This window comes from Chiloscyllium punctatum, chromosome 37, assembly GCF_047496795.1.
Source record: "Chiloscyllium punctatum isolate Juve2018m chromosome 37, sChiPun1.3, whole genome shotgun sequence".
In the NCBI taxonomy this organism is placed as follows: Eukaryota; Metazoa; Chordata; class Chondrichthyes; order Orectolobiformes; family Hemiscylliidae; genus Chiloscyllium; species Chiloscyllium punctatum.
The window spans coordinates 22,623,684-22,639,123 of record NC_092775.1 but is presented as its reverse complement, the minus strand read 5'-3'; the positions used below and the strand labels follow the sequence as shown (position 1 = coordinate 22,639,123).

The window sequence follows — 15,440 nt, the reverse complement described above, 5'->3', positions numbered from 1 at the left end:
CCTCTAGAGTAACGTACATGCAGTTTTTACAATCTTCATGTGTACTGAATTTTACAGTGACAACATCATGTCATTGTAACTATTCAGTTTTTAATTAAAAGATTTGTCAAACTGAGTAGAATACTCTTAGATTCAATTTTGACTCTGTGATTTTCATTTCAATTGCAATATGAATGTTTTGTAATAAAAATACTGTTACTTTTATACATTTTAAAAATGCTAATTTGAAGCTAAATGGAATTGGAAGACTAGTTGAACATGTAGGAATTTGTTTCTTATACTGTCATCAAGTTAAGCTTTAATCCTTTAGGAATGATTGGAATACTCCAATTAGACAAAGATGAATTTAGTTTCGAATTAGCTGAACTGAATAATTTTAGACCCAGTTTCACATAAAGAATGAAGAGAACTCAATTACTATGGTAAATTTAGTAACTGCATAACCTTAACGACTTTGGCCGCTATCAGCGAGGCTTTTACTAATTGCTTTAGATAGCACATAAGAAAAACCGACAAGCATATGGTCAGATCCACATAGTTGCATTTATTTCTAGAAAAGCAATTATTGCATTTAGCCTTGTGCAAATGCATTTTCCTGTAAAGAATCTAAATTCTCAAAAATTGTCTCCTTTTTAATGAGCTGAAGCTGTAAGTTTAATGTACAAGATGAGTTGATTGTCAATGTGACACTTTATTACTGTGCTGATTCATATTAACTAAGCATAGTCTAAGTAAATAATATGCTTAATATCTATTTCAGGTATGAGAGGTACTTTGAGGGTAAAACTGAAAGTATATGAAATACTTTTTTTAAGTATTAGTATCAATAAATAAATTGAGATTTCCAACTACCAGTAAGTAAACTGCTTTGGGACCAGCTTCAAAACCAGTCCTACAGGAAATGAACCTGACTTTAGAAAAAGTGAGATTGAGCTGAAGAGTCAGCATTATCTTTGTTCGAAAAATAAGAAGCTTAGAAATAAGTAATTTCTGTATGTGACAAACAATTTCCACGGAAATGGCATGTACACCATGAAGACTTGTGATTGCAATGCCTTCGGTGTTTCATTTCAGGATTTTCCTGATAAGAGTCATAGAGATGTACAGCATGGAAACACACCCTTCGGTCCAACCCGTCCATGCTGACCAGATATCCCAACCCAATCTAGTCCCACCTGCCAGCACTCTGCTCATATCCCTCCAAACCCTTCCTTTTCACATACCCATCCAAATGCCTCTTAAATGTTGCAGTTTTACCAGCCTCCACAACTTCCTGTGGCAGCTCATTCCATACGCATACCACCCTCTGCATGAAAACGTTGCCCCTTAAGTCTCTTTTATATCTTTCCCCTCTCACCATTAAACCTATGCCCTCTAGTTCTGGACTCGCCGACCGCAGGGAAAAGACTTTGTCTATTTACCCTATCCATGCCCCTTATAGTTTTGTAAACCTCTATAAGGTCACCCCTCAGCCTCCGACGCCGCAGGAAAACAGCCCCGGCCTGTTCAGCCTCTCCCTATAGCTCAAATCGTCCAAACCTGGCAACATCCTTGTAAATCTTTTCTGAACCCTTTCAAGTTTCACAACATCTTTTTGATAGGCAGGAGATCTTTGGGGTGTTCAGATTACAGTTTTTTGATCCTTTGCATTATTATTCTAAAATGGTTTGGGACCCATTTTTTGGAGGTGGGGGAGAGATTCAGTTATCTGTAGCAATATGCTTTCAGCAACCTTAGGCAGCCTAGCGAGTCTGAGGGAGATCTTCCACAGGAATTGCTCTTTTTTTGCTTGAACTTCCCAAGAATTAATGTTATTGGCAACAGACCTGCTGAAAGTTGCATCATTTTTGGATTTGATGGGCTTTCTTTGCCATCCTTTACACTTCGCCCTGTACGAAGCTGTGCAAGTTAAAAGAATGAGATGAAATCTTTTAAAGAAGACATGTTGAGCTGTACATTGTGATATTTTTGAGACCTGTTTGTGTTTGTGAAAGTAATATATTACTTTTGCAGATTGTGTTTTTTAATTTTAAAATGTTTTCTGCAGTGGATCAAACTTGGTGTCAATATCTCTAATTTCACCTTTTCTCCGAGCACCATCATCTTCCATTTGGGCCATGCTGGTGAGTTTTTAGAAAGTTAAAATTATGATTTAATACAAGTGAACAAGATTATGATCAGCTTAGAAAGGGTAAACAAAGAAAAGGTGCTCCTAGTGGCTGACTCTCTGCTAATTCTTGAAGGTTTTGGGAAAGAGATACAGGAGATATGGGAAGAAAACCTATCATTTTTAAATGTATTAAATGGTCATGACTTAAAAATTGCTGTTTGCAAGTGTGGTGGAAGTAAAGATAATGTAAGTAAATCCAACTGGCACTCAAAGGGAATACAATTGTGAGGTCACTGGAATAAAAGAGGGAAATAGTACCGTAATTTGTTACTTTGAAGAAAGTCAGCATGGAGCTTTAGGGGCTAAATGGGCTCGTTTGCAAACTAATGATTGTATGATAAGCAAATGTGGTACCTTTTTTAAAAAACTGATATCCGGGATATAACACCAAAATAACAAATGGAGCAAGTACTTATAGTGAGTTTTCTATTAAATGTGTGCCCAGGTACTGGACTTAACCTAGACAAAAAAGAAATAATAAAATTACGTCTGTCACAGGATAGTTAAAATTGTGCATGAAATTGCCCTTTGTTTCTTTCCACTCCTCCAATATTTTTCTGGATGTCAATCTGATATTATGTCTGCTATGACTCTAAGCTGAAGTTGGATTGTGCAGTTGTGCAGAGCATCTGCTGTGTACCTGATTTCCTGCAGTGGATCAGTATTTAACCACAATGATGGAATTTGCTATATATTTCTACTCAAACATTTATCAAAATTATTTGAAGAAAAGTTGAAGAACAGATTTGGAAATCTTTTATTTAAAACCTCCTTTTTTCTCTAATGTGGGAATGTTGCATTTACATACCCAGTTGTTGTAGGTTTTGTTTTGTGTTCCACAAGCTCCAAAAAGAGCATTATATTCAGAAATATTCCATTGTAATTTAATTTTCAAAACATATGTTGAATTTAGAAGCTATTTTTAATTAACACGGTTGGCTATTATATATTGTGCTAGACAAATGAATATTCAACGTTCAGATGTCACTTGTACCTTTCTCTATTCAAGCAGTTTTGAGACAAAATGAAAGACAGCTTGCCTGCTTTATTTCTGGCCGTTGCTGGACCAGAATGAATTTAGATCATTTGAAGACTTTTGAAGTCTACTTTTAAAAACTCAGAAATTAAAATCTGTTAGTGTTTAAAAAATTGTGACAATGGCAATAAGATTGTTGTGATTTTATAACAAATTGCCCAAAGTTATTTGGAAAATTAAACCTGCTATATTATCAGGTTGATTTTTGACTCCGTCATTTCAGAGAGAATTAAAATTATCAAAGCACTAGTAGCTGTTCAACGAGGAGAACAATACTCTGTCCTTTAAGGATATTTGGAAAGAGGAATCAAATGGCAGCCCTGCTATTAGTGCTCTGTCTTGAGAGTTTTTTTCTTTTAAATGCATTTTTTTTCAAATTTAACAAATCTTATTGATCTGAAAGCAATGGTCTTATGTGTTACTTGGAGGTTTTACGTTAGCATAACAACAGACGAGATTACATCTCCAAGAACCAATTGCAAATAATGAATTTAATGTATCCAAAAATTCCCCAAAAGTCTCCAACCAGTACTGCTAAAAGTGGGATTTACCTGTCCCTCACATTGCGGTTAACAAATACCTGCCTGAAATCTGTCATTCAGCAAATCCTTGCATTCAATTGTGCATTCCACAGATTCCCTTCCCACAGTAATGCCTGTTTAAACTGCCTGACATCCCCATGCTACGGAACTCCAGCAGCCCATCTATAACACTGCTAAACTTCAGGATCCCATTCAACACCCCAGTAAACATTCTGGGTTGGTAATGTCTTTACTGCCTTAAATTGTCACTTATTTACAGTAATATTTACCTTATCATGATTATAGGGCATCCTATCAATATAAGACAATGTCTTTCACATTGTATGAACAATATGATGGGATGTCTGCTTGTTAATTGTTTACAAGATCTTAAAGTGGGAGATTAGTCATTTAATTACCTGTATATGAAATAACTTTAACATCAGTTGGGCGAATAGGTTGCCATTTTGAAATTGTGCAAAATTTTATTAATTTCAGAAATTGTTGCTGTTCCCTGTGATTTAATCATTTTTGACTATTTTGCTTTCATTGAGTTGTGTTTTTATTCCCCCATTGTTGCAAAATTATTTGTTAGGCAAGAAGAAAATATTAGGCACAAGCGGAAAGTGAGGATGAAGTTACAACTTGATGTAAAGACACCAATGAAAATGAAACAATGACACGAAAAAATTTTAAATACAATACAATTGAACTAATTTAAATCCTAGTTTTGTATGTACTTGGGAAAGACCGCAGGGGCTCCATATTTAGCTTCATTGTGGACAGCTATGAAGGCTTACGCTGCAAAATTTGGCTATTAATATTGGTTGTCATTGCTAAGTGCTTTAAGAGTCATTGCATTATTGTTATTGATTAGCTTGAACCTATTGATTGGAAATCCAAGTCAAACTGTATTTAGTTTTCTAATGTCTAGCAATTAATTGACTTGGAACCATGCCAGCCTATATGTTTTGGGAGAGAAATGGAATTCAGTAATGATGGTGTACAATTTGAAGTCTAGATCTGCTAGTCTTCTAATAAGAAGCAGTTTAAAGATTTGAAGAATTGTGGTGCAGGTACTTTAATAGTCTAATGTTTCAGAGAACTAGTGAAGTCAGATGCTCCATATAGATAGCTGAAGTTTAAACATTTATGTTGCATGAAAAGAAAATCTGAATACAACTATCAGTGTTTGCTAAAGAACTTGATGAGCACATACAGCATCCTCATTTTGACCTGGTCAGTGAAGTATTTAGCTGCTCACAGATTAAATTCAGCTTAAGTGATCTCTATACTGATAATACTAAAAGTTTCCTTTTGCTCTGCTTCCATCAGGAATGTTGGGACTCATGTATGTATACTGGACTCAACTGAACATGTTTCAGACTCTGCAGTATCTTGCTATACTTGGCAGCATCACATTCTTTGCTGGGAACAGAATGTTAGCTCAGAAGGCAGTAAAGAGGTAAGGAATTCTCATCCATCCCAAATACTTTGTTGTTTCTTTATCACTGTATGTTTGATTGTTTTAAGCTAAATGCTTTTAAAGGAATTTTTAAATTACAGTTAACATTGAATATTTTATTGATGTTATAAATAAATTAAATATTTAACTTCCAGCATACTAAATGATGGGAACTGCAGACACTTTCAGATAATCAAGACTTTAGCAATCCACAGAGGGCCAATTTGTTGGAAGGTGGAAGTTTCACCCTGCGCATCTAAACTGTGGAGTTTGCTGTCTTTGATTGCGATCTCAACATAACTGAGAAAATAAACTATTGGAGATCCATTACAGTCTTAATTAAAGTGGGCTGAACAGGAACGATGATGGGAATTACACAGATAATAGGATTTTGCAAAGAGTGATTTTGATTCCTGATTCTCAAACTTCATAATTACTACATACAAGTTCCAGTGTAAACAGAAAAAAACTAATTGCACTATAATGTATAGCATTAGTTTTTAGGTAAACTATCACAGATACTTGAAACTTTTTTAAAAAATTCTTGTATTGGGTGTGGGCTTCAATGGCAAGGCCATTGATTAGTCCTGGGTGCCCTTAAACTGATTAACTCTCGAGGCCATATAAAATAGGGATGGCAGATTCCCTTCCCTAAAGAATAGTAGTGAATCAGGTATGTTTCTACGCCAGTCAACAATGGTTAATGGTGGCCAAGTTTTAGTTCCAGTTTTTTTATTGAATTCATATTGCATCATCTGCCACAGTGGGATTTGAACCCATTTTCCCAGAACATTAGGACGGGGCTCTAGATTGCTAACAGCTTTTCCCTCTAATTATCTTTCCAGCACTGCAGGTCTCCTCCCAGGCCCACAAGCGTAACCTTGAAGTGGCTGCTTGCGAGATCAGCTTAAATGGAACTTAGTCAGAATGTTGATTACTAACTCACTGCTGCCTGTCCTATTTCCATAGCCCACTTAGCATAGTAAAACATCCCATGTGAACGAAAGATTAATGCTGAGCAACATGTGTTAGATAAAAAGATGTATACCAAAACCTTTGTCTATGAAGTGGGTTTTTAAAAAACATCCTGATGGTTGGGAGAGGGGTAATAAAGCTATTTGCCGCTAAATACAGCAGCTATACTTATGAGATCACAAATAACTGACGTGACAGGATATCCAGTCTATTGTTGGCTGCATATATGTTTGTACGTATCTGCAGAGCATTTATGTGAAGTAATTGCCAAACAGTCAAGGCCTAGTGCAAAGCAATGTAATTATTCTATCTAAAATGCCTTGTTTAAAGTCCTCTTGCTATGTGGTTGAGAGAGCATTTTGACTTTTTGCAGAAAACTTGAGCAAGGTAACTCCATATGAATGGTAGGTCAATAATGGCCAGCTCCCAATCAGGTCTGCAAAAATTAATCATAAACCAATTCAACTTGGGCAATTATTGGGACAGTTGTAATGCAGCTGCTAGGACCAGCTGGGATTAGTTGATAACGGACAGTGGTTATTCAAGTTGGAAATGTCCAATAGTAGTGCTTTCTAGTACATCTCCACAAGTGTAATTTTTCTAATAAAGGAAGCTAAAATCTCGACCAGGGCCTGCAGAATGAAATTTATTGTAATAACGTATTTAATCATATCAAGGAACTAAATTGATGTGAAAAATTAGGCTTTTCCTGCTTCTTGTTTGGTGGCAGTCAGTCCCAAATATTGCTGTGAAAAAATTTGTGCCTGGATGCATGATTATTTAAAAAAAGGAGGAAACGTAAGGCATTTTATCAAAAAAAAACTGACTTGATAGATTATTAGGATTCATGTATTTTTAAATAATGATATTTTTGATTCTTTTCCGACTGCTGTTTATGGAACTGAGGGAAAAAAACTCAAAGCAACTTTCAAAATAGTTTTGCCATATCTTTCAACATTCAAAAAGTTCTTGACCCTAATCTCCTTCCCCATCCAGGATATACTGCACTGAGTGCAACTGCTCAGTGTGTTTGTATACCCGACTGTGCTGAGCAAATTAATAATATAGGGTGTTTCAGAGTGTTGGCAGGGTATTTGGTGGAGAATTTTGATTCCGTTGGCTTTAGGAGTCTGAAATATTTTAGAACTGTATTTTACTCCAATCATTCACTGTCTCAAAATTTAAATTATTTGTAGCAGAGCTGCCGACCATAAATGTGTTTCATTGCTCACTCATGCAATTAAATTTATTGTGTACGACAAAAATGATTTGAAGACTGTGGCATTTTGGCTGTAAAATGCAAAAAAAACCTTTTTTTTTATTCAGAGAAGGCCAAATCTAGTAGCTGTTCAAAACTCAAAAGAAACACATATTGTAAGTACTCTGTGCTAAAATGTTGTTCCATGGCAAACCCAACACTTAAATCTTTTCGTTTTACAATCATTGGGAGTTAACACATTGCAGTTTAGTATTGTTTTGGGCAGTCCATATTATTTGACCTCAAGAACAATATGCATTTGTTAAATACATTTTACATTGAACGAACTCAAAAACAAGGCTAAGGACAGAATTTTGAGCAAGATCCAAAAGCAGAAAGAAGTGGATTGAATTGCCATTACTGAGATATAGGGGTGTTGTGATTTGGTTGTGAGAATAAGGTATGCCATGAACCAGAACCAGCTATGTTGGAGGATCGAGAGTGACTTATGAACTAAAAACATAGCAATGGAAATTTTAATTTCAATGTTTTGGAGGTCCCAAGCGAAACTGTAATTTAAGCATTAGAGACTAACATGACTTGGTGCAGGATAAGATGTGAATAGTGAAGTTCTGAGAGCAATGCCATTACTATGACGGAAGTTGGGTCATCGGCAAAGCAGTCAAATGAACCTGAGATGATGGTCAGAGGGCAAAAAATTGTTTCAGTCATTGTGTTGTGCTCAAAAACAAGTCTTTTGCACATTGTCTACTGAATCTTTCTTCCTCCCTGTCCCAAAAAAACTTTTCTCTGTTCTTTTTGTTGGTAATAACTTGTCTTCCAACAGTTTTGTTATCTGTTATTCATCTTCTATAATAACTTGCACAAATATTTTAGTTTGCATGTATATTAGCTTTATCAACAGATGTTAGCTCATGAGCTAATTTCTCTTCTATTGACACAAAAAAAACAGGATTAAATTATAAAATAATTAAATATATTTGAGATGTCAAAGAGCTTTGTATTTTCTCTTCCGTAGAATGCCATTTTATATTCTTGGAACGTTCCAGAAAACGTGACTGTTTTTATACCCATTTTACATCTCGAAGTCTTAATGTATACGACTATGGATTTGTAATTTATATTTTTTGTATGTGTATATATATACATACAGAAAGTAGAAATTACAAATTCATAACTTTATATTTTTCTTGAAAATAATAGAAGGTGTTGCTTTCCAGATGCAATTTAATTGGTCAAACTGCTTGAATTTATTCAAAACACACTTTATTCTTACACTGCAGTTAAACAGACAAAATAAAAAAATTGGCTGAAATGAAATTCTATCAAGGTGCTTAACAAAATGATATATACATTAACTACTAATTAATTGTTCCAATGTAGTAATAAGCCATAAACACAGTCTTGACAAAGGCAAATTCAGTAAAATAGAAGTTCCCATATGCAGTTCCAGCAGCAGGAAGAGAACCCCAGCTTTTAGCTATAACAGAAATGGGGTAAGAGCTTCCACATCCAGCTTCAAGACCCTAAAAACTGTAGAAAGCTAAAACTGAATTCCTGGTTCTGAGGGAACTTGATCTCATCCATTCAGAATGCTATTGTTCCAATGTTTTTTGAAAAACCCAAGGCCTCACAATTGCCCTTTGAGCAGATCTCTTGGCATCTCTGCTTCAACCTTTTCTTCCCTGAAAATGAAAACAGGACAAAATACACCTCCTTAAAGCCATAATATAGTCACAAAATTATAATCTTTATCACTGATGTTTCTACTCTTTAAAACCCACCCCATCCTTTTGAAGAGAATGTAAGTCTTATTCTACACATGTCCACTTGTAAACATTCATTCCTTCTACCTAGACAGATGTTTTGCCAGGCTGTTCAACCATAGCGACTCCCAAAGCTGAGCCAACGTATATTAACTGGTTATCAGTGGTTGACAAGATGGTCACTGAGTTTTTCCCACTTTGGTCAAGGCACACTGTAGCATACCTTGGATTAGACCTGCCATCTCCCTTGGTCATTTGGTTAACAAATGCTGTGCAGTGTACATACACTATTTTTGATGGACGGTTTGTGCAAATCTACAGAAAAAGATGAGGCCATACTGTACATCAGATCTGTATTGGCCTTTGAAAGACCCAGTTAACCCAATTGTTTACTGTAGCCCTGCAAATATTACTTCCTTTGAAGACATTTTGTTGCCTTTTGAAACTCTGTTTCCACTGCTTTTCCAGATAATGCATTTCCAACCATAACATGTTCTGTGGGGAAAAACTCCCTCTTGATTGTTGATAATTGTTTTTTTTTCTGTATTTACTCTCAACAAACCCTTCATAATTTTGAATACTTGTAATAAATGTCTCCTTTACCTACTCTGTTCTAAGGAAAGTGATCCCAGTTTGGTATCTCAGTTAGAGATTCCTGATACCCGTCCATGTTTCCAAACAACCCCCATTCTTCCGAAAGTGTGGTGCCCAAAATTGGACATAATACTCCAACTGGAATATAACTCGTGTTCAGCATTACATCCTTGCTTTTGTACGCTTAAAAAGTCATGACACCTTTGTACCTTTTCAACTGCCTTCTCAACATCCTTCTCGTCTTTTGTCCCACATCTCTCCATTCTGTTAATCTCTATAATTTAGCACATAACTGTTATAAATAAATGTTTGTTTATGCTGCAGGCTCCTTTGTTCACAGATGACTGATCGTATATTTTGGATGAATTCCTGTTGGATCTATAATTTTAGAAATGCAGTTAAAGTCACTTGAAAATAGATTACTTGTATTTCATCATAGGGACTTGAGTCATGGGGGAATATGTTTTACTGTCACCCAAGGTGCCGTGTTTTGAAATGAAAAGATATAAATAATATGTCTATCATGTTTGACCGTTCTTTTGAATCCTCTAAGTCAAATACCTCCATCTGACTCGTTAGTGATCAGTTCTTAAAGCAGAACTAGTGAGTCTTGTTCTCCATGTGTTACTGGAGGACAGTTCTAGACTTGGAAGTGATGTTCCTTATGGTGTAATAGTTTACTGAGGGTCATGATAACAGTAGATTATTTTAGAATTCCTATCCAGCTGTCATACTGTATGTATATATGTATGATGTCAAAATGGGCTATGCTATTATGACTCCCCCTTGCCCCCCGTACAGACAATTTCACCAGCAGCAACTGCATGATAACTCCTTTAGTAACACATACTGTGATAGTGAGATGTCAATTGGAACCATACGCTGTTTAGTGACAAGTGAAAATGTCAAAGGGTGAGTGTTTTAGCTGAGCATGGACCCATGCATTCAGGAGAGAAGAAAATTGAAAGTAGAATTTGCTGTTTTCTTTTTCATCTATTATGGCTTGAATCCAAATTGAGCTCTAACTAGAAGAAGTTTTATTTAAATTTGTTCAAGCAAATTATGCATGCAGTAAAATGGAGGGAAGAAACTAAAAGACTTCTAGGGATTTGGTAAAATCTTCCATGTAAGCTTCAATAGTTTGACCTATCATTAGTGGCAATTCACTGAAGAATGTCTTGCACTGTGAACTTTACTTTGAATCATATTCCTCTGTCCTTAACAACTTTGTCTTTCTAAATCTATATTCCTCTCTCCTTTGCCAGGATTGCAGCAGAACAAAGCAGTAGATTGGCAAAATATAGGACTCTTCGGTAAAAAGGTTTCTAAACAACCTAACCCAAGTAAGGGTTTTAAGCGTATCAGCTGTGTACATATATGTATGTGAAAAATTAGCTTTGCTGATGCATGTGATCCATTAAACATTTCCCATTCCACTATGTACGATAAAAGTTGTTACTGAAATACGTTGCTGTATTAAATTTTAATGTTGGTTTTTAAAATTAAAATTGTCACTGTTGAGATCATTCAGTTCTCTCATCAAATCATAGATACAGGAGTAGGTTATTCAGCCCCCCAATTTCAGATTTGGACAAAGTGCTTTTGCTGTCAGACTTTACTTGGAAGTGCAATGCTTGTTCAAAACAGAATTTCTTTCAATCTGGTGCCATGACCTTAAACATCAGAGCAACTGACTGCAGTACAATGGGATTCAGGTGCCAAATTGCAAATTTCTTTTCAAAATTTTCCAATTTCAAATTATGTCCTGATGTTGACCATAGCATTACATTATTTTAGCTTGGAATTGAAAAAAGGAATGTATTGTGTCAAAGATTGTAAGCTTTTGATACATTTATACAGAATTAATCCATTGGTATATCAATAATTGTCAGTTCTTTGAAAGTTTTGTACTCAATCCTTCAGTTTTAGTATTCTATATTAATACTTTTTATTAAAGTCAGCCAATCTAAATAATATGTACTTTAGAGAACTGGTTAGGGTCAGAGAGTAAACCCACAAAGGAATGAAATACGTAGTGACTTGTGATATTGCAAGGTTATCCTGAAAACAGCTGCTATAATTTGTACTAACCAAATCAATAATAAGAAATAAGGTAAGAATTTCATAGTAGAGATATGAGAATTTATGGTCATATAACCTGAGCCGAGGATGTACAACATTTGAGCATAGAACGTAATGAATTTTCAACATTTCATCATACCGGCTTGACAAAGTGTACTAGTTTTAATTCTGTTTCTGTTGAATGGGACATGTTTCACCAGTGTTGATTGTAGTCAGTTGCATGTTGTCTTGCATGCTGCGTTGTCATGTTTAAATGTCACTCTTCATTTGTTTATGTGTTCTTCGAATTACTAATAGGGCACAATTATTCAGGAAAAATGTTTTGAACATTTCAGCCTCAGTGCAAATGCAATTGAATTGCTTTGAAGTAATAATTGTTAGTTCTAATACGTCAACTTTTCTGGGGAAAAGTCAACTATATCTTATTTCCTGTAGAATATTGCTTGAAATGCAATGACTGCCTTAAATGGAAACTTGCAATATGACAAAGATTGCATTTGTAAGATGAGATGACTCAGTAATTTGATAAGTATTTTTATTAGAATTTTTACTTGGATTGTGTCACTTTGAGTTCCATTTTAATTTATGACCCCAAACAATGCTATTACTGGACAGTCAGATCTCAGACTGAAATCTGGTTTACTAGTTTATGTTTTGTTTCTTTTTAATAGTGATCTTCCACTGAAACGCAAGCTCAAAATATTGCATATTTGGTTTTAACAATAAAATAACTTCATTATGCAAAACTTCCCCTCAAAGCAAAAAAAGAAATCAGTTCTTCGTTCTTGTAATACCAAAGCAAGCTAATGTTTTTCAGTGTTTATTATGTCCAATTGGAAAGTTCTCGCAATGCAAAAAATAACCCTTTTATCACTCCAGGAACTCTTCTCATGCTAGCTTCTTAAAATAAATGTCTTGGCTGCACACATAGTGACAAGTTAATCATTGTATCCCTCAAACACAGACACACATACTTAAACATTTATTACTTCTCTTGATTTTCCTTCAAAAAATATTATTGCAGGGACTGACTTGGGTACTTTGCTCTTAGTACTTCTCAATATCTTGATCTGTTTCTCCTTAATTATATGTAATGCATTTTATTTTAAAAATGTAATATTAATCCTTGAATGTCTTTCTAAAGTTTATGTTGAACACAACCAAACCCAACCATGTGTGATGGTTCTAAAATTGCCACAAGCTGCATAAGAGAATTAAAATGCATTGATTCCATTTTACTACATTAAATCTTCAGAATTTTTTTTTCAAACCAGACAATGACCATTTTCCCTTGAACTTAATGAAACTATTGAATCCCCCACTGTCAACATCTGGGCTTGTCATTGACCAGAATCGTACCTAAACCTGTCACAGAAATTGCAGGTCATAAGTAACTCACCTTCTAATTCCCTGTCTACAAAACACAAGTCAGGAGCTCCAACATCTTGACATTGTCTAAGATGGAGCAGCCCACTTGATTGATACCCCATTCACCAACTTGAAAATTCATTTCCTCCAGCACCAACAGCCAGTATCAGCAATGCATGCCATCTGGAGTGATGCACTGCAACAATTTGTCAAGCCCTTTTTGACAGCACTTTTCAATTCTGCGACCTATACCTCCTAGAATAGCAAGGCCAGCAAATGAATGAGAACGCAACCACCTGCAGCCAGTTTTTTTTTCCCCCAAATATATATTCTACTCATAACATTTGTAAAAGTGGCAACCATGCCTGCAATTTCAGCTCCAAACCATAAACCATTCCAATGTGAAACTATATCAACCCTACGTTGTTGCTGGGTCAAAATTCTGGAGCACTTTTGTTTTGATAAGACTGTGGGTCTACTTATACCAGGTGAACTCTGGTTTGGGTGTACTCACCACTACCCTCACTGGGAATGGGCAGTAAGTACTGGCCTATCCAGCATGTGCACAACCCATGATGGAATAGATATTTAAAAACCCTGAAGACAAGTTGGCTTTATATAAATTAACTTCTAATGAGTCTATTTTCTGAACCAGTGTTATAATGGGTGTACAGTTCTTCAATTTTTCTCTTCTCAAATGTTCAGTTCATGCCATGAATTTAACTGAATTGCTTATTATTTTGTGTATCTGACACGAAAATGTCACATTTAAATATTTGCAAATCAATAATGTTATTTAAAATTTGCTTTGAGCAAAAGGTGAGTACTGTAGGATATTTTAAGCTAACCTTTAAAGGTGATCTTGCAAGTGACTTCAACAGTAGCTCAGAATAGTATGCTTTCTGATATGATTGAAATAAAAGTGGACACTCATTTCACAAAACATGACTGTTTAATCTTTACTAAAAAGAAGAGACTCTCTTTGTCAATTCTAAATTCCTAAATTTGTATACATGCTCTATGTCAGATGTGTTTTGATTATAAAGTTAAACTGTTCAAAGAAAAATAATTATGCAATGTGAGTGGCAGAAGTGCATAGGTTATATATGACAGAAAGCACTACAAATGAAATAGAACCATATCTGTTGAAGATAGTTCAAGAACTAACTTAGAATTTGCAGAAACTCAAATAAGTGATTTACTGATAAGTTTGCTTTCGAAGAATTAATTGTGTTTTTGTTTTGTGTGGTGGTCAGTCACTGATAAAGGAGTTTACGGTGATAGCTGTTCACATTATGCAGATGTGTTCATTACTTCCTGTGGAGTTTTTTTTTCTAAATCGATCTGGTTTTCTCATTTTAGATCAGGGAATTGATAGAAGTTCATGAAGAGGAAACCTCTGAAGCTGAAAAATATTTCTGAAGTTTGAAGGTGTGCCACCAAATTCTGAAACATGATTGTAAATTCCTTCTTGAAGTGGTGAAGATGTTTTTATGTTTTTTTTAAGAAACTGCACTGATATTTGGTCCATGTGAGGCCTCCAATGTGAGGCCAATTCTGATTTCTTTCAAGTAATTGGGTGCACCTCAAGAGTGCTGGCTTCCCTTATGGCTCTATCTGGTACATGTTTTGTAATATCAGTTATGTTTTCTGCAATAAACGTGAGCAGGAAATAAAATATTGTCATTACCTTCATTGAAACATCCATCATTCTTGAATGCATATTGTCAAATTCACATCATCTAACGGAAGTCTTCATAATCCACTCAGGCATCACTGTCACTGTAAATAATGACCCTGTTGTCAGTTTGCAGTGATTGTAAAAGAACCAGCTAACAGTTAAAAGGTATTTCCTCCAGTGTTTACAGTAAAGAGTCATGGTTAGGCTCTGAGCCTCTAGGTTAGAGTATACATAATGGCATTTGTTCAATTCCTACTGTTACCATGAACTGCAGTGGATTAACCAGCATTTTTGATTTATTGGCACCTCCTGATTCTAGTGTATATTGGATAACATGAAATTTACAATACCTTGGAAATATTTGTCACTTGTTTTACAGTATAACTACTGTTTACTGGTATTAATGGTATATCATGTAAATCTGTTATGATTTAAAATAACAATTGGTTTACAAAATATGCATTATCTGCATTAATTTAGCATTTCAAGTGTATAAATAAAACTTACATTAGGTAGAATGTTTATTTTCTCAAATGTTTTGAAGGGCATCAAAAACTTTTTAT

The 15,440-nt window shown here is 35.2% G+C and overlaps 1 protein-coding gene across 2 annotated transcripts in view; it reads left to right on the top strand.

Annotated features, from left to right (window-relative positions):
• rpn2 (ribophorin II) overlaps window positions 1-14,874 on the top strand; it is a 55,619-nt gene extending 40,745 nt beyond the window's left edge. Inside the window, exons 15-18 of one of the 2 annotated variants that reach the window (XM_072556445.1) lie at window positions 2,048-2,123; window positions 5,063-5,192; window positions 11,012-11,089; window positions 14,559-14,874. In XM_072556445.1, the coding sequence (XP_072412546.1) occupies window positions 2,048-2,123; window positions 5,063-5,192; window positions 11,012-11,063 (258 nt within the window). In that variant the 3' untranslated portion in view covers window positions 11,064-11,089; window positions 14,559-14,874. The remainder of the gene's footprint in view (window positions 1-2,047; window positions 2,124-5,062; window positions 5,193-11,011; window positions 11,090-14,558) is intronic. The other variant, XM_072556446.1, reaches the window with a different exon arrangement.
• Window positions 14,875-15,440: the final 566 nt, after the last annotated feature.